The 24,276-nt window shown below is 37.9% G+C and overlaps 1 protein-coding gene across 2 annotated transcripts; it reads left to right on the top strand.

Moving 5' to 3' along the window:
• Positions 1-1,480: 1,480 nt before the first annotated feature.
• PPM1K (protein phosphatase, Mg2+/Mn2+ dependent 1K) lies at positions 1,481-23,296 on the top strand. Of its 2 annotated transcripts, XM_036263879.1 has the most exons (8): positions 1,481-1,685; positions 5,844-5,897; positions 7,711-8,225; positions 9,492-9,592; positions 16,744-16,909; positions 17,039-17,183; positions 18,168-18,302; positions 20,881-23,296. In XM_036263879.1, exons 3-8 carry the CDS (start codon positions 7,786-7,788, stop codon positions 21,010-21,012), a joined length of 1,119 nt encoding a protein of 372 aa, XP_036119772.1. In that variant the 5' UTR covers positions 1,481-1,685; positions 5,844-5,897; positions 7,711-7,785; the 3' UTR covers positions 21,013-23,296. The 2 variants fall into 2 exon arrangements, with proteins under 2 accessions (XP_036119772.1, XP_036119763.1); XM_036263870.1 differs by lacking the exon at positions 5,844-5,897.
• The last annotated feature ends 980 nt before the right edge of the window (positions 23,297-24,276 follow it).

The raw sequence follows: 24,276 nt of genomic DNA, 5'->3' as shown, positions 1-24,276 counted from the left end.
AAGATACCTAATATGTCAAAAAAAGCTAATACTTTATCTTTAAAATCTGTGTCTGTCCACTTTTCTCTATCTCTAGTGATATCACCATAGTTTAAGAGAGGTCATTTTCTACCTTGTGTCTCATCTGATACACTCTCCTATCCAATCTCCCAATAGCCTATTCTACCTGTTCTCAACACATTAACCAAAGGGATTTAAAGTCTTAACCAGACTCTTTTATTCCTTTCCTTAAAATGACTCAATAGAGTCTCATTAAATTTAAAATTAATGCAAACTCCAAGACTTGGCTACATGGTCTGGCTTCTGTCTACCTCATCCATCTCATGTTACATTGCTCTCCGCCTAACTCTATACCAGAGCCACACTGGCCTTCTTTCTGTTCTTCCAAAATGTCAAGCTGTTCCACCTCAGGACCTTTGCTGTGCTGTCCCCTCTGTCCAGAACAATCAACACTTCCCAGGTTTTAGGACTGACTGATTTTTTTCTTACTCTTCCAGTCTCCAATAAATGTTCCCTTAGAAAGTTCTCTTATAACAATCCTCCCTATCTGTTAACCTCCTGTTATTCTCTATATCCACAGCTTGTCCATTTCCTTCCTGACATTTGTTATCTTATCTGCTTGTTTCCTTGTCTATGAAGACAGCTATCATGTCTATTTGAGTCATTGTTGTATCTCCAGTGCTTAGCACAGTGCCTAGCATATGCAAAAGATCCTAGATAAACACATAATTGTCGCCCTGGCCGGTTTGGCTCAGCGGTTAGAGCGTCGGCCTGCGGTCCGGAGAGACCCGGGTTCGGTTCCCGCTAAGGGCACGTACCTCGGTTGCAGTTTGTCCCCGGCCCTGGTTGGTCGTGCGGGTGGCAGCCACTCGATGTGTCCCTTCACGTCGATGTTTCCCTCTCTCTCTCCTTCCTCTCTCTCCCTCCCACTCTACCTGAACAAAAAATGGAAAAATGTCCTCGGGTGAGGATAAAAAAAAAAAAAAAAAAAAAAATAAACACATAATTGTCGAATGAATGGGAATGTCGACATCACAAGATGCCTTTTCAGTTACCAAGAACGCTGTACTGTGAATTTTTCAAAGAATAACAACGAACCAGATGCCTTTCATGTGCCCTTGCCCAGGCAAAGTATTAGCATTCCTTTTTCGGTTTCCTAGTTGTCACAACTACTCCTTTACCCCAAGGGACACTCCCACTGCTCCTCATCAAGGACCCTGGCTTGGTACTGTCTCCCGACCTCACCCACCACCGAGGCGCCTCCTCATTGGCCCGCGCTCCAAGGCCTTGCAGCGTGGGATGTAACCGCGAGCCTCTACTGGCCCTGGTCAACGTCGCTCCACAGTACACTGCTTAGAGGGCAACTAAGTCAAATTGCAGTAGTGGGGAGGCTCGTTCCCGTCGGAATCTGTGATTGGCGTTTGGGCATCAGGAGCACCGCCTCTCCAAGCGCGGATTGGCCAGGGCTGCGTCAGTCGCCTGGAAGACATCGCCCTTCTCCATCTGGCCCACTGCGGGCGACAAATTCTCGAGAATTTCCAGCAGACTTGCCAGTGACAGTTCTAATTGCTCGTTCCAGAGATCAGAAACATCGGAGAAGGCAATTTTATTTACCAACCAAGAAAGCTCCTCCCCCGACCTCCGTTAGCTAATTAAAAAATTTCCGGGCACGTAACTATCACGAGGTAAGAGCCCAGAGAATGCACTTCATTTATTTGTTAACTGTTAATAATATTATTCATAGGTTGGGTCCCATCCCACCGCTCACGGACCGAGGAATGATGAGTTAAGGGGGCAGGTTTCCCCAGGGAGGTAGGGGATATACGTGTGTAGGTTCCTCAGCCCCTCACCACCGTCAGTGTCTGTGTTTTCTGCGCCGCTTTCTTTCGTTTCGAGGGTAGAGCTGGAGGGTAGGAGCTGCAGGGCCCACCCGCCTGCACCGCGGGCTGCGGCCGTTTCCTGTCCAGATCCCGGGCTCTGCCTCGATTTTGACCGTTGGCTGGAGGTGCCAGCCGAGCAAGTGCAGTGGGCCGAGTCGGAGGGAGGGAGGGACCACAGAAGGAACGGTAGAAGGGAGGCTATGGCTACCCACACGCGTTTCTCATTAACGAGGCCCCGCGTCGTGATACCCAAACCCCGGGACCCGAGGGTGCTGCAGGGGTCAGCGCCGCGTCGTCGCCGCAGCTGCAGCCGGGGAGAGGGAGGCTTGGGCGACACCCAGGTGAAGACGGTAGTTATGAGGCGGTGGAAGATGCTAGGGACCCAGCCATGCAGTGCTGCACGGACACGAGGGTGTGCTTTCTGCCGGGTATCACATTGGACACTCATCTGTCACGGCCAGCTAGCCGAGCCCATGATCCTGAACTCTGCAAGGGCGAGCTTTTCAGGGGCTCGGAATAGAGCCTTCGTTGGTGTCTGTTGTGAAGACGTGGATTTTGCTTTGCCAGGAAAGCAATGTAGTCTCAAGGCCTTGTGGCTGCTGATGTCTTTTTTAGAGATTAGAGATTTCACAGGAGGTGACAAAAAACGAGACTACGGATGGAAATAGCCAGGGAATCTGGAGTTTCTGAAGCTCCATTAGCCTTTCTGAACTTTAGACTGGAAACATCCAACACGGCCTTTTAGTCCTTTTACCCTCAGTCAGTGCTGTGGAAAAAATGAGGTTGTTTTGTGGTTTCAGAATAAGCGACTACTAAAGTGACAGTAGTCACTTTATATATAATTGTCCTGAAAAGTAGCAATGGTGTCGTTGTATTCTAGGAAAAGATACACCTCTCTAATAAAATATCTTAGGGACTTGGCCAGTGTAGCTGTGTTTAGAGCGTCTGCCAGTGGATCAAAGGGTCCTAGGTTCGATTCTGGTCAAGGGCACTGTGGAATTAGAATAATGAGTACTTTTCATTGCTCCTGTGTTCTTTTTCTGTTCACACATCTAAACACAGGTTTCCATCAAACCTAAGGGGAGTCATTTGGGGTGTTTGTTGTTTTGCTTTTTTGCTTTTTTTCCCCATGTGTAGACTAATAGTTTTTCTTTCTCCCTTCCTCCTAGTCAGGGTACTGATAAAGAAGATATTAGAGTCTAAATTTTCTGAAATACATTCTGGAGGGGTCCCCACCCTTTGAATTTATTGGGATGCATGTTTGTTTTTTTAAAAAGTCGATGAAAATATATTTGACATGAGAATATTAAAATTACCTTGTGTTTCCATTATGGAAGTTACTGATGTAAATATACCCGAGTACCATACTTTATAATGGGCAGATAAGGATATTTAGAAATATTTTTGCTGAAGGGAAAAATCTAAGCAGATTTCAGTAGTACTAATTCTTAGAACTCCTGAATGATTTTGGCATGGATTTAAAATGACAACATAACCTGCCCTGTTGACCTGCTTTCAGCAGTCAAGAGCAGTTTACCACAAAGCCCAAGTGCACTCTCCTGCCAGAGACAGTGAGTACCTTTCTTCTCCAGAAATAAATTTGGACAGCTCTGAGGTGTTTACACCCTTGAGGGATTTTAAAATAGGAGTAAAATGAAGCATAAAATTGGCATAGCTATCTTGTAGCTGTCTATGTGGCTTTTCTGCACACACCCCTTTGTTTTTAAATCAAGTTCGTACTTCAGAAGTTTACTACAAACCAAATGTATTTTTTCCTTTCTGATGCTTTTCACCTGAGACTTCCTACTCACAGGATGTGGGTTTTCACCAGTGATTTTATGTATAATTTCTATGCCTCTCATTACTTCCAGTACTTCACTTAACCCTCTCCTGAGAATTCTGACTTCCCAAGTCAGAATTATTAAACCAGAGTCCAACTCTTTTCATTAGTCAAGAGTTCTGTGTCAGGACTTCAAAATATCAGATTAACTAGTTAAAGCATTGAGGAGGAGGAAGATAGAGCAGGCCTGGTCACACAAATCAATATGAAAATGATGAAAAAGAAAAGTATTTTCAGTTTCTTTATTGACAATATGTAGTATAATGTTCTTGTGTGTGTATGTAAATTTTTTAAAATGCATGTGATTAAAGTAAATTTGTGAGCCATACATTTTTGTTTTGATTGGGAAATAAAAAGGAATTTGGAAAACAGTTTTGTCTATGGAAGATTCCCCATTTTTCCCCCTTTTGGTATATGATGATCAATACAATTTAAGTTGCTTGTATAAATAACATGTGTTATGTAACTGGGATTCCAATCAAGTTATTTATCTTTGTTTTCTTGCTTAGCATAGTTTTTGTTTTGTTTTTTCTTCAGAGAGAGAGAGATAGAAACATCGATTGGCTGCCTCCTGCATGCCCCCCCACCCCCATGGGGATTTGGCCCACAACCTGGGCATGTGCCCTGACTGGAAACTGAACTGGCGACCCCCTGGTACATGGACTGACACTCAACCACTGAGCCATACCAGCTGGGCGCTTAGCCTAGTTTTTAAATTATAATTTTTCTAGTAGAATATGATGTGTAATATAATGTTTTCTTGAGCTCTTAGTCCATTTAACTTTTGCTGTAACATTTTTGTGTTTTCAACTGGCTTTCAAGCAGAATTACTTTTGCCCTTTGACCCTTTCGGATGATTTTGACTTTCAAAGACTGAATATAAATGTTAAAATGGTTTATAAAAATAAGCTAGCCTTGATTTTCAATTGAGAGATTGACATAAAGGATTTCTGAGTAAGTGTTTTAGCTAGCAAAATAACAAATGAATGCCAACGTATAATTGCTGAACTGACAAATAATAAAAATATTTCTTAAGTGTTTTGTCAGTTTGCTTTCCACTCTTTTCATTAAAAGAACACTGCTTTTTTTTTTTTTTTTAAGGCTCTTGTGTGTCTTTCACATCATAAGTTCTACTCTCTTGCCTGCTAGTTTGGTGCATAGACATTTCCAAGGGCAGCTGGAGAGCTATTGGCTGATTCCTAGTTTGGAGCAATGGAGGAAACTTTTCTTGATGTGCAAGTTTAGTTCAAAGTTGTTATTTAGCTTGGGAACACAGGTCCTTTGAATTGTTTCCTTGAGAATATGGAGAGATTAGTATGACTTATTGCTTACACAAAAGAGGATAGAACCACTTTCTAAGGCAGTTTCCTGCTTGCATAATTGATGTTGACCTAGTTATGTAAACTAGCTATGTAGCTGCCTCACATTTCATCTCTGCCAACAGCAGACCTTAAAGGAAATGTTTCTCTATGACTGTTCTTACTTTCTGAGTTGCTTGTGCAGATAATAAATGAGGAAGAAGGCCAGGTTGACGATTGATTTTAGTACATGTGGGCATAAAGAAATGGCCAACTTGCATTTTGCTTCATTCTTTAATAACATTTTCAGTGGATATTGGGGCCCTGCTGAGAATGCAGCTCTGTTTCATTTTTTATATTTGAAGAATAGAGAAAGGGGAGGGGAAAAAGGGACAAGAGTATCCCATAAAAACTACAGAAGAACTTAATTCAATATTTATTGTTTGTAATTTTAGAATTCTTGTTCAAAGCAGGTGCATGACTACAAAATGGCCTAAGGCTGAATACAGCATACATGCTTTCAAACTGAAACCAAAAGATTACTTTCCTAATTTTTGGTACACTCTTCAAAGATGAATGAGTTTTCTAATCAACGCACTTGAAGTTTTTACTTTTTTCTATATGGTGTAAAGCTGCTTTGTGAATTCTCTCCATCAATAATTAGTACTTAGTTTTCTTACTTTCTAGATTACATTATAGTTTGACATTTCTGCACATGTCATCACCTTGATTTAACAGTTACTGTTGCTGAATAAAATAAACCTTCAATCAGAAGCAAAGGATAAACACCTCTTCTCTTACAATGGAATGTGTTACTTCCCTTAGATACTTGATAACCAGAGATGCTGTCTCCACCATCTCCAACATTGTCATAAAGAAGTGAGTTTCAGTCTTTTATACATGATATTAGCTTAAAAGCCAAGAAGGAATAACCTCCTAAGTCTTTTATGACAACATTCATTGTGTTGGTGGGGCGATGGGGGGGAGTGCATCTTTATTCTAAATACCATGAAGGCAGGGCTCATGTCTTTCATTGATTAAATATTTAGGGATGTTCTTTGGAACCTCATCTTTTCCTTTTATCGCTTTACTCACTGAAAGGAGTAGTGGCCCTTCCTATATATAGCTATAGCAATTTCCAAAAATGTATTTGAAAATGATTGTTTGAAATCTGTAACACATTTTCTTAATGATTCACTCAAGCTGGGCTTTTGTTGTTGTTGTTATGTATGTTTGTGCCTTTTGGGGAGGTCTATTTTTTCAAGCTCATTTTTCATTGTGAAATAATTCAAACACACAATTGAGAATACTATAACATCTGTATACCCTCCACTGGTATTATCAAATCTTAACTTCATGCTATGTTTTCAAGTTGTGTTTTAATTCATAAAATAACAGAACAAAGTACTATGGAGATAAATTTCTGCTTAGAACTTCATTTGTATGGAAAACTGCCAGAAACAGCCCTTCTGTAGGAATTCCCCCTGACCATAACCCGAGGTTTTAGGATTAGCTTTGGGACAGAGTCCAGAAGTGGGGGTACAGAATAATCATTTCAAAGAAATGTTCATTCTCTGGTGCTATCTCCTGTTGTCGTTGCAGGCAAGAGTGTGGGTGGTTTCCCGGGGCTGTGTGAGAAGAAAGTTGCAGCTGTTCATGTAAACGCGGAGATCAGTTGCTCATAAATCAGGGTTGCTTGTCACAAATGCGTGCCCCTCAATTCCTGAGATCACATACCTTCCCCATGAGTGTCTACTACAAAGGGAAACAACAGAACTAGCTTATCTTTGTGCCTCTAGAAGTGTTTGCATGAACCAGCGTACATATGTAAAGTTTAGTACATGGAGAAATCTGAAACCAAACAAAGCTTAGATCCTAGGTGTGTCTTTGCTAAGACAGACATTCTTTGGCTATAGAACTATGGTAAACATTCTATTAACTAGTTTTGTTTTTTCTTTTCTTCTTTGAGTTCTATCTCCTGTCAGAAACTTTGTTAGTAAGATTTGTCCCCTTTGTTCAGAGCAATGGAGTTAATAAAGGGAAGAATATTTATTTATACCTGTATTCTGTATTCCTGCTACTTAAAGTGCCAGCCTGCTGTGTTAGGCAGGCATCACCAGGGAGTTGATTAGAGATGCAGAATCTCAGGCCCCACCCAGACAGACAGAGTCAGAATCTGCATTTTAACAAGATCCCAAGGTGATTGTAGGTTAAAGCTTGATTCTATATATGTACACATTGTCAAATTTTTATAGAATTTAAACTCTTAATGGGGTAAATGGTGGATCATTTTTCATCTGCTATCCTTTATTTTTTATTTATTTATTTTTTATCCTCACCCGAGGACATTTTTCCATTTTTTGCTCAGATAGAGTGGGAGAAAGAGAAAGCAATGGAGAGAGAGAGAAACATCGACGTGAAAGGGACACATTGAGTAGCTGCCACCTGCACCACCAACAGGGGCCGGAGACAAACTGCAACCGAGGTAGTGCCCTTAGCAGGAACCGAACCCGGGTCTCTCTGGACCGCAGGCCGACACTCTAATCGCTGAGCCAAACCAGCCAGGGCCATCTGCTATCCTTTAGAAGTTGGCTGTTAGGTGCCACATACTTTAATGCCTTCATTTTTGTTAATCTCTAATAATATATCAGTTATATTAAAAATTGCTGACGGACTCTCTCTCTTTATGTAGTTGCATCATTTTTCTTGAAGACATTCCACTATTGTTCAACCTGTCCCTGACTATTGAATCCTTTGGAGTTGAGTTATGTCAACAGCTGCCTTAATTACTTTGGTTAGAAGTGGTGGGAACCAGGTGAGAAGGAGAGTCCTGCTAAGCTCCCGCCTGCTGCAAGATGACCGGAGGGTGACACCCACATGCCACAGCTCCACTTCAGAGCCCAGGTGTTCTCGGTTTGACCCAGATGGTAGTGGGCGTCCAGCCACCTGGGATAATTTTGGGATCTGGGATAACCGCATTGATGAGCCAATTCTGCTGCCACCCAGCATCAAGTATGGCAAGCCAATACCCAAAATCAGCTTGGAAAATGTGGGCTGCTCCTCACAGATTGGCAAACGGAAAGAGAATGAAGACAGATTTGACTTTGCTCAGCTGACTGATGAGGTCCTGTATTTTGCAGTATTTGATGGACATGGCGGACCTGCAGCTGCTAATTTCTGTCATACCCATATGGAGAAATGTATCATGTACGTACAGTGATTTTCCACTCTTGACTGTGCAGTTTGCCTTATGCTTCATGTTAAAACTTTTACCTTTAGGCTAAGATGTTCAGTCTTAATGTAGTTATTTGAGTGGTTTTATAATTGTTTTATGAACAAGGAGTAGCTTAAGCATGCCATTCATTACTGATGATTATTACCATTTCAAAAATATATGTTTTAACAACTCCCCTGGTGAGAGCATTGACCATGTTAAATAACAAAAATTCAACTGAGTAAATTTTAAATATTTAATTGGCTTTATTGAACAATTCCTGAATCTAGCTTCCCATCTAGCAAATGGAAAGGAGCTCTGAGGAGCTCATCAAAATGGAGGACTTTTGTAGGCAGAGAGGGAAAAGGATAAGGAAAGAGGAGTTTACTTCTTCCTCTGAGGGGTGGAAAGGGCCTATATGGCAGGTTACCTCATTTGTGCTAACCAGAATATTCCAGATTTACTGGTTAAGATTAATATTCCTGGGAAAGGTTAGACTACAATTAAGTATTAAGCCTTGGTTTGGTGACATGGGCTTAGCACAACTGACCCCATTTGGGACTTACTGTTTTCTTTTAACAACCAGAATCTATGGTACTTGATTTGTGATTATTTCGAGTGAATTAACATAAAGTCCATGACCTCATGTATTATGAGACTCTATGAGAAGCATTTACTCCTTTCAGTGCATGGCACCTAGTGCTTCAATAAATGGTAATTATACTCTCAAGTGGCATGAATAGCCTTGAGCACCTGTTGAAAATAGCTTTAGATAATTGGCATTAGTATGGGGAAATGCATTTAATGCGATGTTTTGGAGCTCTTTACATAGTTTATTGAACACAATTATTGTAATGCAGTTTTCAGGATCACACCACTGCTAGCATTAAAGGAGGGGTGGGGAGAGAACATGTGACAGGGTTATGGCCATGACTATTTCCTGTCTTCCTGTGTACAGTTGTTCATACTGTTCATTAGTTGATTTAAGCAGAGTTTGCCTTGAAGGAACTTGACCTCTCAGGGTTGCAGTAAGGATTAATCTTTTAGTATGGGAACTTGGACTTTTGTTTACTGTCCTTAAAGACTTAATCACTATGCCTCCCACTTATTAGACATTTAATGAGCACTTGCAAGGCCAGCCATGGAGACCACTGTATGGAGTGACTGCTAGCTAGAATGACCTGAAGGAGAGGGGAGGAGAAGAGAAGACATCTATTGTAAAATAATTTTGGGGGGCTCTTTTTTCCCTCCCTATAAAGGGATTTTCTTCCTAAGGAGAAGAACTTGGAAACTGTGTTGACCTTGGCTTTTCTAGAAATAGATAGAGCCTTTGCGAGTCACGCCCACCTGTCTGCTGATGGTAAGTAAAACAGTCACATTTTCCTGGGGTCCTGGGGAATGTCTAAATAAAATGGAAACAATTTAAGGGGTGGGAATTGTAATGTAAGTTTATTTGTAAGAATGTTTATGTGAAAAATTATTTTCTATAAAGAACCACTTTAAATGCTATTTGGAATCAAAACTAATGTTAGTACCTCACTTTTAAATGAAACATGTATATTGGAAAATTTTTCAGAAATTAAAGCTCCAAAATGGTTCTGATATTTAATTTCAATTTTAAAAAGATTAAAAACATTTTTTAAATCTGTTTGAAGGCACATTTTATGGACAAGATATCCATACTATAAGATGGTTTGTTATTTTTGTTTCTTTAGATGAGTCTGATGAGCAAGTAACAGAAATACACTACAGGGTAATCTCATCTAGCCAGGACAGTAATTGGTCAGGCAAGGAGAAAATTGCTCATTGGTCCTAGATAGGAAAGGACAATGACTAACATACACTACTTGTATAATTAGAATGAAGATATTTTTTTATCCTACTTCTTTAAAAAAAAATTGATCTTGCAGCTTTCCTGGTGTATCTAGTGGTATTTTTGTTTTTATTTGTTAAACACAAGGTGAATTAAAATGTAGTGTACTGTTTGTTCTTAAATATTGAAAGTAAATGTTTCTGACTTTGACTAAATTTATCAAAACCATTTCAGGAAACATAGTTAGTCGACCCTCATAGCTTTTGCTTATAAAGTTAATCTCAAAAACTTTTGCAACAACCATAGAAATGTATGCATATAGAATGAAAATGAATCATGTAATAATATTAATCTATGGGTCATTCTTTTGTTTAAAAGAGTTCCAAGTGTGCACCACCGAAATGTCATTTTCACAATTTTCTGCTGGAGTGCCTGGGGATGGCAATTCTCTCCAATTCCCAGAGAAGGAACTAAAACTTAAAGAGAAGTCAAGGGCAGTTCCTGGGGCTTTCCTGGCCTCTCTCAGGGTATATTTAATGCTGAAAATTAGAGAAGATGTCTCTAGGATGACTCATTTAGGGGATTTCCTGCTTTTTTGTTTTTTATTGAGTTGAGAGAGAGAGAAAGGGAGAGAGAGAAAAACATTGATTTGTTGTTCCATTTATTTATGCATTCATTGGCTACTTCTTGTATGTGCCTTGACTGGAGATCTAACCCACACCCTTGGTATATCTGGATCATGCTCTAACCAACTGACCTACACGGCCAGGGCTTCCCACTTTTTTTTGGAGAAACTTTTCATTATCATATGCCTCAGAAAAGCATAGAGTCCATCTCTTTGTTCAGGGATTTGTTTTCTCATTTGTACATCATTCAAGCTCATTTTCTCTATTTGGACTTTTCTTTCTTCCAGATGGCCTCTCGCCTTATGAAAAATAGAGGTTGAGAGAGGGTAAATTTTAGGCATAAGAGTTATCTCTTGTTCTTAATGGGTAAAATACATGAAGGAGAAGAGGACATTAAAACACCTTATAATCATTTCATTTTTATAACTCTGAAAACTGGTACCTATATTGGTATGCTTATTTCCTCCACAACCAGACTGGCTGTATCTCCTACCACAATGCCTATGAGTGGTAGTGCAGGTGGTGTGCCCGAGCTTTTCTATAAACAGGCAAGGTTTTCAGAAGAGAATGTGAAAGTTCAACGTGGGAATGTGCCCAGCAAACCAAAACATAAACCCTTCATGGGTGCAATTAGCCCTTTTGTAAAGGATCTAATCAACGAAGATGCTTAAAACAATGACAGATTCAGTGTTAAGTAAAGGACCCTATCATTTATTAAATAATAAATTATAACTAAAGGAAAATTTGAACTTAAGGAGACAATTGACTTAACTTGCTGACCTTAAAAGGAACTTACTACAGATGCCTTTCTCACATAAATAGAGGTTGTTCAAAGAAATTAATCATAAAAAATGTAATATATTTTTAATAATGACATTAAAATGTATTATTTAATTTAGTTTCTCTGTCACATGCTTTGAGTTAATGATCAGAACTTTCAACCTGGTTAGGTAGCTCTCCCAATACACCAAGGTAGCAGGTTCTATCCCTGGGCAAGGCACATACAAGAATCAACCAATGAATGCATTAATAAGTAGAACAGCAAATCACTGTTTCTCTCTCTCTTCCTCTCTCTAAAATTAATTTTAAAAACACTTTTATAAGATTCTAAAATTTGTTTTTTATTTAATGGCCATTTGTTTGCAAGTATAATGGAGCAAGACAGAAAAATGGTATTAAAAGAAATAAGGTCTGTTATGACATTATTGTTCTTAAATATTATTTTGTAATGTTATAGGTCAATTAATCTGCATATTTTTTAAATAAGTATTTTGGGAACAACCTTAAAATTCTTAAGTTGCTAAGGCTTTAAAAATGGCAACAATTGCCTTTAGACATTTTGGGCCTGTTTTATCTAAGAACTAAAACAGTGTTAGTATATAAGAGTGGACAGTATTCTTTTTGGCATAGATATGAGTAGGACCAGTGTTAGTTAAGAAAATTGTGACGTAATTGCAGTTTGCCCTCTCCAGTTTCTTTTACCTTTTCTTTTAGCATCAGCCCCATTTTCTCCTAGAGCACTTCCTGTGAGTAGCTTGCAGGCGGGGACCCTGCTTACTGAGTTTGAATCTCCATTGTTCAGCACCCTGCATAGCATCTGGAAGGTACTCAAGTGGACCCAACTGATCATTCTCACCAAAGTTGTTATAATTTATTCCTTGACTATTTAACAAAATTATTAGTATACTCTACTGTATATGTTTCAATGAGTTATCACTCCTGAGTGAATTTGAATTTTAAGTAGGGGAAACCTGAAAAAAGATTGGTTAAACCATAGAAATTAATCACTAATAGTAGAATTTCAGGTATAAATGGGAGGATTGCCCCTCAATCATACTATATTAGCTTTCTTAAGAGAAAACGAAAAGAAAACATTCTCATCAAGACTTTAGTAAAGCCCTGGCCAGTGTGGCTCGGTTTATGGTCGGGGCACATACCTAGGTTACATGTATGGGAAGCAACCAGTCAGTGTTCTCTCTCTCTCTCAAAATCAATAAACATATCCTCAGGTGAGGATTGAAAAAATAAAAGAAAAACTTTAGACAAAACTGTCACATTGCATAGCATACTTCAGATGATCCCACGGGCATTTAAAATATTTACGATTTCAGTTTAAACTGGGGGTAGTTTGAAACTAAAATCATAATGTCACTTAAGAAGAAATGGCAAGAATCTTGCCCCTAAGAAATTGCTCAATATTTTTATTGATTTGTTGATGAATTTTGAATTTACCCTTATTTACTAGTAGCTAATTTCAACAGCTTTGAAAAAATTTTATATTCAATTTATATCAATCATGTATTTTTACAATTAACCAGCCAATAAGTTCAAATGATCCTATTAGTCTATTGCTTATTAACAAATTGTCACTTACTAGATGGTAGAAAACTGAGACTGTAGTCCTCTATATCCTACGAGCTCTTCAGAGTATTTCTAGCTTGCTTAAAGTTTGAAAGTAACAAAACTTCTCAAAAGACAAATGGATAAAAACCAGAAGACTTGCTCTGACGTTCAGAGTTGGAGATGGTGACAGCATGTGAGTCTCAACAGAAACTTTAGTGCTCTTCATGTTATGTGATCTCTTTATGGAAGGATTAAACTACAACACAACCAGTGTTAGAAACGCAGTGTTTTTGAGTACCCTTCTTCTGCTGCGGGCAGCCAAAAGGGAAAAATAGGAATGGCATTGAAGAGACATCCTTACTGTGCTGTTACTGCTCTCAGCTCATTACTTTGATTTTGGTGTTCATGAGTCACACATGTCCGAACACCCATTTTTAATAAATATTGAAATTGCATTGGTTTACATATAGTGGGGTGTACACAGTTAAATAATTACCATGGGGAGGTGCAGGTTATGCCTTGAAAAGTACAGCTTTTACTTTTTGTTGCCATTCAAAATCTGATCGTTTTTGTTTTGATATGTTGACCTGCAACACTGGGGAAGAGAGAGCTGCAGAAACACCCACTTTGTGAATTATATAAAAGCTCACGAGCTCTACTAGCCTTTCTGTAAATAATCACTCTATGGAAAAAAAAAATGCATCTAGATACTAAATCCCTGCATTGAGCTCCATTAACAAGTGTGTTTCTCTTTGTAACTGGTACAGGAGGTGCTTTGATTCCTCCTCGGCATATATTTCCATCTCAGTAACTTGATGGTATATTGTAGTTCACATCCTCTCTAACTATGTACTACATGTCAGATACAACAAATACTGTATTCTGTGCTATACCCTGAATTTTCCTTTCTGTGTTTGGGATGATTTTGATATCGTTGCCAAACAAATATACAGTGAATTTTTTTCAACTCAATAAAGGTACTGAATTACTCTCCAAGACTGTGTGTTGTGTGAAAGTGTATATAAGTATGCAGATGTGTGTCTGCGTCACCACTGTGTTTTGGTACACATGCATTTATATATGGTTTTTCCTACCCTGGGAAGCCACAAAACTAAGAGTGTTACTCTGTGATGAGAAAACAGACTACAAGATACCATCAACGTGTGCAAACTGAATTTTGGAGTCTTTGATTTGACATCTCCTGGAATATCATGTAATTTGCAAGTGAAATTTTCACCAAAGTAAAAACCGTTCCCCTTATTTTGCAGCTCTTTCTCTGCCCTCCCCTGTGTTGCAGGTTTGTAATGTTTGAGCACAATTCCTGGGTGAATTTCCTATTTGCCTCTGTGCGTGTTATTTGTGGCAGAGAACTGTGCCTGCTCAGCAGCTCTAGACCTGGAGCCCGTGGACACTATATGCTGGGCTTCAGTGGAAAGAGAGATCAGCTTAATTTTGTCCCAGGTGAAGGAGTCCAGCGGTTCTAGCCTGGACTACGGGAAGGTTCCCACAGCCTCTTTGTCCCATTAGTTGAGATGACTTGCAGTAGAAAATGTCGTGAGTGTTAAGAACTTATTGAAAGATGTCTTAGTTTTATAGTTTTGTTGTTAGGGCAAAAAGTGAGACTTTTTATTTCTGTATTAAATGTTAAATGAAAAGAAATGTTGATTTAATATTTACATTCTTAGATGTTTAGCAAACCAGAATCAGTAGTTAACTTTTGGAAACTTTTCCTTAAACCCTGGGATTTTGGAACTGTGAAGTTGGGTTGGTAAAGATGTAAGCTCTTTGAAATTCCTGGGTGGCAGAGCAATGAATTATAATCCTGACCAGCTAAACTTGAAATGGTCATTTATGAAATCTTAACTCTTTTGATGTAGCCAATTAAAAATCACTTTTCAAAAGGTGCTGCTGACAATTTAAACAAAGGAGAGGATACTAATCTCCCTGGACAGGTAGCATCTGAGGAAATAAAATTCCTGTGCTGTTCTCTTGTCAGGCTCTTTCAGTCATTTGGAAATATGACAGTGGTTAAACTGTCAAGATTCCATTGTACAGTGTTTTGGGAAAGTGAAGAGTTAACATCTGTAATATAAACATCATTGATATACTAAAACTTTTACGTTATACAGTGATGAATATATTTTAGCATTACCGAGATATTTTTGCTTTGAACAACAGTTCCAAAATCAAGAGACAAATGGGAAGATAGTAGAACTATAAATTCTATTTCTCAATAATGTAAACTCAGCATGGATATAAAAGTTTACAATAGGCTTTCCTCATGTCTTTCAATTTTACTTTTCTGATTAAAGCAGGCATTTTAATGTACTGATTGTACATTATATATATATATATATATATATATATATATATATATATAATGCAATTTCCAAATTGCATTACTGGTGATGTTTTTTAAATTGTCTCCTTTAAAAAAATATTTGGCAAGTCTGAGCCTCAATCAGTGAAATCAGTAGCATTTCATTTTTTACTAAATCTGCCTTTGAAGTCAAAATCATCTTTGGACTATCACCTGAATATTTTATTTAGATGCTCTAAAGAATTAACCATGTTACAAAAGACAATACCTGCTTTAAATATGGGGGTTTTTTCCTTCAATTTCTTCCAATTTGCTTTACTTCTTAGCCCATAATTTCACAGTATTCTGTCTTTGGCAAGGCTCAATGCACCTTAAATTTTTTTAACAAGTGGTAACAAACTGAGGGCAGACACTTAGAAAAATTCAAAGGAAGTTAAAAATGTAGTTTGGATAGGATGGAGGAAATAGTGGTGACTTCAAGCCAAGTTACATTTAATTTTGTTATTGGTCACAGAAAATTACTATTCTTGGAATGCTCAGCTCAGGGCATAACCACAGGAGCAACACTTGCCAGCACTGTCCTGCATTTGGACAAAGACGGATTGTATTAGGTCCTTCTGGAGCTAGAAGTGTTAACTACACCAAGCTTGTGGAAACCAGAATGAATTTCATCCCCGCCCCCCACCCCCACCCCCACCCCCACCCCCGGCAATTTTCTCCTAATAAAAGGATGGCTGTAACTTTGTTTCATGTCTAGGACCACAAAGATAAACAGAAAATAATGTGAGCCTTTCACCATTTTAGGATTTTGGGGGGGTAAACATTTGTAAAATTGAAACAGTTGTAGAAGGTAAGAATATAAAATATTAGCTCTTGAAGAGTAAATGATATGCCCTTGGCATATTTTGCTTAGCCTATTAACTATAATACTTCCACAGGATAGGGGTAAGAAATGGAAGAGAAAACCTCTGAGTCCATAGATTATAGAAAAGTCGGCGTGCCTGAATGGGTTCTGTAGACCTAAGTCACCCTGACTTATTTGCCAATTTAATGAAAATGTAATGCTTTTAATTTTGATACCTGATGAATACACAAAGGTGTCATAATAATTATTATTAGTTTGTGTTAACTCTACTTGTTATCAGTAAGAGGCCATTTGGGGACAGTGATGCATTCTTTACAAAATTAGGTTAGCAACATTTTCTGTTTGCATGGAGCCTTGTTACTGAACCAAATACTTCTTTCTCTGCATGCTCTTATTTACATAGTTCATTTGCATAGCCCTCGTTAAATTAAAATGTACATTTCAGCATTAGCTTAACATGCCTGAGTTTTATTTTTGTAATGAAAATTCCATATCCAATCATTTGACTGTCAATAATTTGTACTCTTTTTCATAATGTTTACAGCAACTGTTCTGACATCTGGGACTACTGCAACAGTAGCCCTGTTAAGAGATGGTATTGAACTGGTTGTAGCCAGTGTTGGGGATAGCCGGGCTATTTTGTGTAGAAAAGGAAAATCCATCAAGCTGACCACTGACCATACTCCAGAAAGAAAAGATGAAAAAGAAAGGTACCACCTCCAACTGATGAGGATATTTTTTATATTTACTTTGTAGAAATGAAACCTTGCATTTTAAACTGATGTCATGCTTAAATTGAACTGTGCCTGGTTTTCTGATCTTAACTTTTTCTTGACCAGGATCAAGAAATGTGGTGGTTTTATAGCTTGGAATAGTTTAGGACAGCCTCATGTGAATGGCAGACTTGCAATGACAAGGAGTCTTGGAGATTTGGATCTTAAAAGCAGTGGTGTGATAGCAGAACCTGAAACAAAAAGGATTAAGGTAAGAAAGGACTTGTAAGTACTTGATACATATGTAAGAAATGAATGCAGCGTGTGGCCAGCTACAAGCTTTCTTGGAAGCCTTACGTGAAGCCAAAATGACTTTAAAAAGGGAATAACTACGGGAAGGGTAGAGAAACTTTTCAGAGAACATAAGATCCTTCCTTCCTGGCCTACTGTCTGATGCTGTGTTTGGTTTTTGTTTCACCCCTCTGTAGAATTCTGGCAGAATGGCTCTCTGCCCTTCCTCACCTGCATCTGATTGATCATTTAGCCTCACCTCCACTTGGAAGCTAGCCCTGACTTCGCTTTTTCACCAAGCTAAAAAATTGCTTCACCTCTATTAAAAAATGACATCCTTTGCATGCTGCTAATTAACGTCCCCCAACACACACCCAGTTGGGAGCCGACACTTCCTTCTCTGCAGCCCCCGTCCTACTCCAGTAACTGGCACAGTGTGGTGTAGGCTTCCAATCATGGCAGCAAACACTTGTTAATTAACAGAATGATTTCATGTCTTATAGATAGCCCACTTACAGTCATTTTCTCTCACCAATACTTAAATAGGGTTTACTATGTGCCAGGCTCTATTCAAATAGCTACTACTCCATTTTCTAGAGAAAACAAATCTAGAGTATATAGAGCTCAACTTACCTATGTTTGCCCAGCCAAAAAAAATAGAGGCAGGTTTCCAACTTAGGGAGCCTGGCTCCAGAGACAGTTTTCAACCATTATATCTTGCAGCTTCTGGCATTCAGCCATCTGGCTACTTCTTTTGTGGTGTTACTAAGTAAATGTTAGAGGTTTGTCCTTGGTGGTTGATGCAAAATGTTGCTACTTTTGCCCTAAATACAAGCCATCCATTTTCACTCAGTTTGCCTACAAGTTGTAAACTCAGATGACCACTCATCAAATCTTTGAATTATGAAGATTATTCTCAGGCCAAGTGTAGTTTATAATCCCATGAATTTGGTTTTGATTACAGCTACATCATGCCAGTGACAGCTTCCTGGTCCTCACCACAGATGGAATTAACTTCATGGTGAACAGTCAAGAGATTTGTGACTTTGTCAATCAGTGCCATGATCCCAGCGAAGCAGCTCATGCGGTGACTGAACAGGTGACACAGATGAGCTTCTGATAGAAAATTCCCCGGGGGGGGGGGGGGGGGAAGATGGGCAACCCGGGTGCAGGTTTGGTTTAGCTTAGAAGGGCCACCACAGACTTGATTTCTTTGAAATCTTGTGTTTTAGCTCCAATATTACAATGAATTTTATACTTGACTCTATTATATTTCCAATTTTTAAAATTTCTCCCAAGTAGTGAAGTAAAATTAGTATGCCAAGAAAATGTGCTATGTTTATTTTTCGGCTTTGTACACATCTTGAGATAATAGTAACAGCAGATAGTTCATTATAATAGGAAATACTAATATCGCTTACCATGTGTCAGACACTCTTCTGTTGGTTTTGTATTTGACTCATGTAATCATCACAATGGCCCTCTGGGGTTGGAGCTAGTATTATCCCCTTTTCGTGGATGAAGAAAACTGCGGCACAGAGGCTGAGTTGTTAAGTAACATATTCAAGGTCACAAAGCAATGAAGCTGCAGAATATTTGTTGTCTTTTGGGCTTCAAACCCATAGCCAGTTTCCCAAGTCTGACCACTTGCCCATAAAATGAGACTGCTCCAAGTAATCACCTACTAAATATAGTAACACTATATAGCATGTCAGTTTCTGGTTTCTGAGAATGGGTGTGAAAAAAACAAATACAAAAAGGTGTGTGGATGTGTTGTATGTCACTGAGTCAGTCAGAGCTAAACCTTGGAAGCTGGATAATACCCAGTAGAGAAAAATGTAAAATTTCCATATGTTGTTTAATACTCTGGATAATTAATTTTTTAAGTTAGAGCCATCACTGATCATTAGAGTCACAGTTTAATTCAACAGCTATTTTTGCATTTCCTCATTTTTTTTTACATTTTCAATTCTGGAGCCAAATTTGGCCCAAATGTTGTTGTTTTTTATTTTTTTATTTAGAGTTTAAAGTGAAAGAGAGTTTATCAGTGAAGCAGTGGGACAGAGAGAAGGCTATTTCGCAGGCAGAGCAACATGGCCCAAATTTTAAGTATTAATATTTGTAACTAAAACATAAGACATTATTTAAAATGCATTATTTGCTTGAAAATAAATGGGTAAGCATGAATTATTCACTTGGTTATTATATGTGCTCATGAGATTAAGAAAATGGGCCCAGTTTCATTGATGATCACTTCCTTCCTAATTTCAACTTTCTAAGTTGAGATAATGTAATGTGCACTAATTCATAAGGGCAATGCTGTTTATGATGACTGCATGGCATTCCACTGTATTTGTGCAGCACACGTCATTTAACAGTTCCCCTAAACAACAAATTTAGTTTGTGTGCACTTCCCCCTATTGTAGGGGGAACATTATAATAAACATTCTGATATCTATTTGTGCATATCTATTTTCTTCAAGTACTGTTTTCTTTTCTTTTTAATCCTCACTGGAGGGCATTTTTCCATTTTCTGTTCAGGTAGAGTGGGAGGGAGAGAGAGGAACAGAGAGAGAGAGAGAGAAACATCGATGTGAAAGGGACACATCGAGTGGCTGCCACCCGCACAACCGACCAGGGCCGGGGACAAACTGCAACCGAGGTACACGCCCTTAGCGGGAACCGAACCCGGGTCTCTCAGGACTGCGGGCCGACGCTCTAACCGCTGAGCCAAACCGGCCAGGGCTCAAGTACTGTTTTCTTAGGTTAAAGTCTTATAAGTAAAATTGCTAGGTAAGAGAATACACAGTATTCTGAAGCTTTTAATGTTTACCAAATTACCCTCCAGAGATATTCCAATTTACTTACATGTTTTATAGCTTGTATTTCTTGTCTGTGTACAGCTTGCTTTTTCCATTGTCTCATATGCATGCTTGTCTTTTTCATGGTTATTGTAAGAACTTGCTATATGTTAAGTATAATAGTACTTTGTCTGATAGTGCAAATTTTTTTCTTTCAATTTGTTTGTAAAACTTTTTTATTTTTTGAAGCTTTTTCATCAGATATTTTGATCAACTCTTTCCTTCACAGTGTCAGCCTGAGGCTGTGAGGTCTTTTAAAATACATTTGCTGTTATATATAATCCCAAGTATTTCTTACAATGCTGACTATCTTATTTGATGTTTGAATTCATATCTGAAATTGATTTATAGTTCTCCTACTGTAGGAAATTTAGTTTTTGCCACTTTTCCATTTTATAGGGAGCATAATAAACTTTCTTGTCATTGTATCTTTATATACATCCACTCCCTTAGGTTATTATTTCTTTAGGCTAAATTCCTAGAAACAGAATTGCTAGGTAAGGACTAACACCTTGTGAATCTTTCCCTTGTATTAGTCCCTGTGCTAACAGGTATTTTCTTCTTCAGGACCTGAATATCTTATACCTTAGTCCACCAGTGTTTCCATTGCCAAAATTGCTGCAGTGGAATATAGTTAATATGGTTGTTTTGAGTCACCTATTATTCTGTGTGCAATCTAATCAAGTGGGCATTGGTACATGGTGAAAGAATCATAAACCACTGTGACATAATTGGGTTAGTTAACTGTGTTAAATCACTTTGACTTTCCAGACTCTGATTTTCAGTTTTTCTCTTCCTTCCTGCCAAACCTTGCAGGCGATACAGTATGGTGCTGAAGACAACAGTACTATAATAGTCGTGCCTTTTGGTGCTTGGGGAAAATACAAGAACTCCGAAATCAACTTCTCCTTCAGCAGAAGTTTTGCCTCCAGTGGACGATGGGCCTGATTGCTTGCTGGGACTTTTGAGTTTCTGTGCAACAGTTTTTCACTAAGTATAGGGTGTCCCCCTCCCCAAATATATACACAAAAATGTGTAATTATAAAGCCAGTGTTTATTCAAATACATTTTATTTTCAAAATGTAAGCACCCTGTATACATTTTTTGGGACACCCTGTATATGAAGAAAGTGATTAGATAAAAAAGTTGTCAACTGTACCAGAGTAACCCTGTGACTCACTAGATCAGTACACAAGCCAGTGTAAACTTAGTAACCATTTACATAGCAGTTTATCAGAAATACCTGTCATATTTCTGTTCAACTATACTCAGTATAAATATATGTGTAATTCAGCTATTGTGAGTCTCTAAGTTGAGTGAGCATATGGAAAGTGGTTTTGATATACTTGCTGAGTGTTAAATTTCTAATTTTAAAAACTCTTAGGCAGCTATGGGTTTCTTTTGATCACTTTTTTTTTATCCATTTGAACAGGTTCTTGTCTTCAAGTTCTTTAATAGTAGTATTTCAGTAGCTCCTCAATGTGTTATCAGCAAATGTTTTAATTTTTAATAACTGTTCCAAGGAGTTAGTGTGAAAACTGAGTCCTCTATTATTATATTTTGTATTCTGAACCACTTGATTGGTAAATGTAACAATGCAAAAGAAATTAATTCAGATAATGTGACACTGCTAAATTATGTACATATTTATAAACAGAGCACTTGTATATTTCAACTATGTTACCAGGTTCCCTCTCCCCCAATCCATTCCTATTCTGTAGCTGAGAATAGTATAGAGATACAACTATTCCTTCATATCAGAAAAGAATGCACAAGCTAAGAGTCCTTTGGTCAAAGCTATACAAAGTTAAACACCAATGGTAGCAAGTATCTTGTATAAGTTTCATTTGTTTTCTCTAACTCTTTTGTATATAGTATGTTTATTTCACTTTTTGTATAGAGTAAGCAAATTGGATAATTTGTCAGTAATAATACCATATTAACTGACACTGCTACAGATATAACTTGAGGTTTATGTCTCCTTTTTGCTTATTTCTAAGACTCAAGAAAGGATATACCTAAAACATTCTATATTTCAGCTTGCTATGTAATTTAGGAGTATAAAACTACTTCCTTATATTTGCATGGAAGTTTGCTGTTAAAATGTGAATCTCTAAATGTATGTGTGGAATTATATCTGCAGTTTATTTCTGCAGGCAGTGTAAATGTTACATGTGTGATTGTATATACATATGTATATTTTGGAGTAACATAAAATTTAAAGGGAACAATCCTGTATAGCTCCTTCAAGAGTTAGCTTTAAATTATTGATAGGTTTGTACCTAGGGACCCTTGACAAACTGAGGGCGGTTTTATAGCGAAGAACCAATGGTTATTAGCAAATGAGGAAACATTAAAAATGGCTGTAGGAGATATTTTATGGTGGGTAAGGTATGTGGTAAACTCAGGGACAGAACCAGCATGTTGAAGCTATTTTGTTACATGGTAATTAGGATATAAAATAGGATGTGAGAAAAATACTGGATGTTAAGAATGACATGGAGTTTTGTGGTAAAAACAAAAGAAAAACCAAAAGATGAATTTGGTATAGTATGTATCTACAACTCTCAGTTTCTAGGGTTGACTTTTTATTCTTTCTTTAAGTTTTATCTGAAGGCTTATTAGAAGGCCCAACATATATATTAATATAATTAAACTTAAATCAATTGCATTTAAGGTTACCTTGCATTTATATGTAGTATATAAATCATCTTTCTAAAATGTGTTGCCAAACTTTATTTGCCAATTTTTATTTGGCAAAATTACCTTGAAATTGTGATTTTTCACAAGTTAAGAACCTTATATATTCAAAAGCAAATGCTATCCTGCTTTCTATCAGGTCTAGGTGTGTAAGTACTTCAAAGTCTGATGCATATTTTTTTTCTAAAAAAAAAAAAAACAGAGTTCTGGAGGGATCAGTTTTGAATCTCTGTACTCTGATATGAACTTTTCTCAAGTTCCAACCTTTTAAAAAATTACTTTGAGGAATACTAGCACATAATCTAAATAGAAATTATTATTTTTTAAGTGGAATTTGATTTTTCTCTTTTTTTTTTAGAATCTTGGCAGAGAATGAGTAGACCTATGCTAATCTTAAATACCAGACAGGACGCTTGGTTTCCTTTCTAAGGAATGTACATAGAGTTTGGCTGGTGTGGCTTAGTGGTTGAGCATTGACCCATGCACCAGGAGGTTGCCGGTTTGATTCCCGATCAGGACACATGCCCAGGTTGTGGGCCCGATCCCCAGTGAGGGTCATGCAGGAGGCGGCCAATCAATGTTCTCTCTCATTCGTGTTTCTATTTCTCTCTCCCTCTCATTTCCTCTCTGTCTAAACTCAATAAAGAAAAGAAATGTACATAAGACTTAATTTCATGGTAATATGACATAAGAAAATGCTTGAAGGAAGGGTGGGAGAAGGGATGGTTAAAGTTTAACATCAAGCAGTTCAACATGTATTTTCCTTCAGCACCACCACCTCAATTGTTCACAAACCTATGTCTGAAGAGTGACATACATTTTTGGTTGGGTTACATTTTATTGTATTTATTAGATTCATTTATCTGGATGATTTAAGCAGAAATAAAAAGCTAAATCATGATGACCTGCCCAACCCATTTGGCATCTGGAATGAGAACACTTGACTGTCTGGCAGCTCCCATTGATAATTAGATGGTTGAAATGGTCCATTGATGGTCACATCGAGTGTTCTGGGCTATGAAATCATAGAGTTCCTCCACCTCCAAGAATGACTTATCCACCATTGGCTTCCAGAACATAATAGAACAGCTTGGTAAGTCCAAAATTAATTTAATTTCTGCCAAATTGCTCTGGTACACATTTGTTTGATAATTTACCGAAGTGCTATTTGGGTGTATAGCACTTCTTATAGTGAGATGATGTAATTGCTACTTTGAACATTGTTTTAAATGTATGTATGGAGTAACTGAACAGACTAAAACCACATATCTCTGTGTACAAGACACCATTTCAATAAAGTACATGCATTAAATACTTTAAGATTCAACTGCGTTTATTTGACATCCAGACGTACCAACATTTATTATGTGGTCCTGTGAACACTGATATAATAGCGTCAATGAATGGTTGGAAATTTCTTTGAGTAGCCAAATTCTGGCTGTTTGTAAAATTAATGTGAAGAATCTTTGAAAAGGGGTATACTATCTATTCAAATCTTTTTTTATTTAATCT

The sequence above is a fragment of the Molossus molossus genome, unplaced genomic scaffold (genome assembly GCF_014108415.1).
Source record: "Molossus molossus isolate mMolMol1 unplaced genomic scaffold, mMolMol1.p scaffold_m16_p_1, whole genome shotgun sequence".
In the NCBI taxonomy this organism is placed as follows: domain Eukaryota; kingdom Metazoa; phylum Chordata; class Mammalia; order Chiroptera; family Molossidae; genus Molossus; species Molossus molossus.
The sequence above is the reverse complement of the archived record's forward strand: the minus strand, read 5'-3'. Positions and strand labels throughout refer to the sequence as shown.

What these genes read in the sequence shown, in the direction of transcription:
- PPM1K (XM_036263870.1), top strand. Translation starts at nt 7,786, where the DNA reads ATGTCAACAGCTGCCTTAATTACTTTGGTTAGAAGTGGTGGGAACCAG. An exon ending in CATATGGAGAAATGTATCAT is followed by an intron (nt 8,226 to 9,491) that starts GTACGTACAGTG and finishes CTCCCTATAAAG; the next exon opens with GGATTTTCTTCCTAAGGAGA. An exon ending in CGCCCACCTGTCTGCTGATG is followed by an intron (nt 9,593 to 16,743) that starts GTAAGTAAAACA and finishes TAATGTTTACAG; the next exon opens with CAACTGTTCTGACATCTGGG.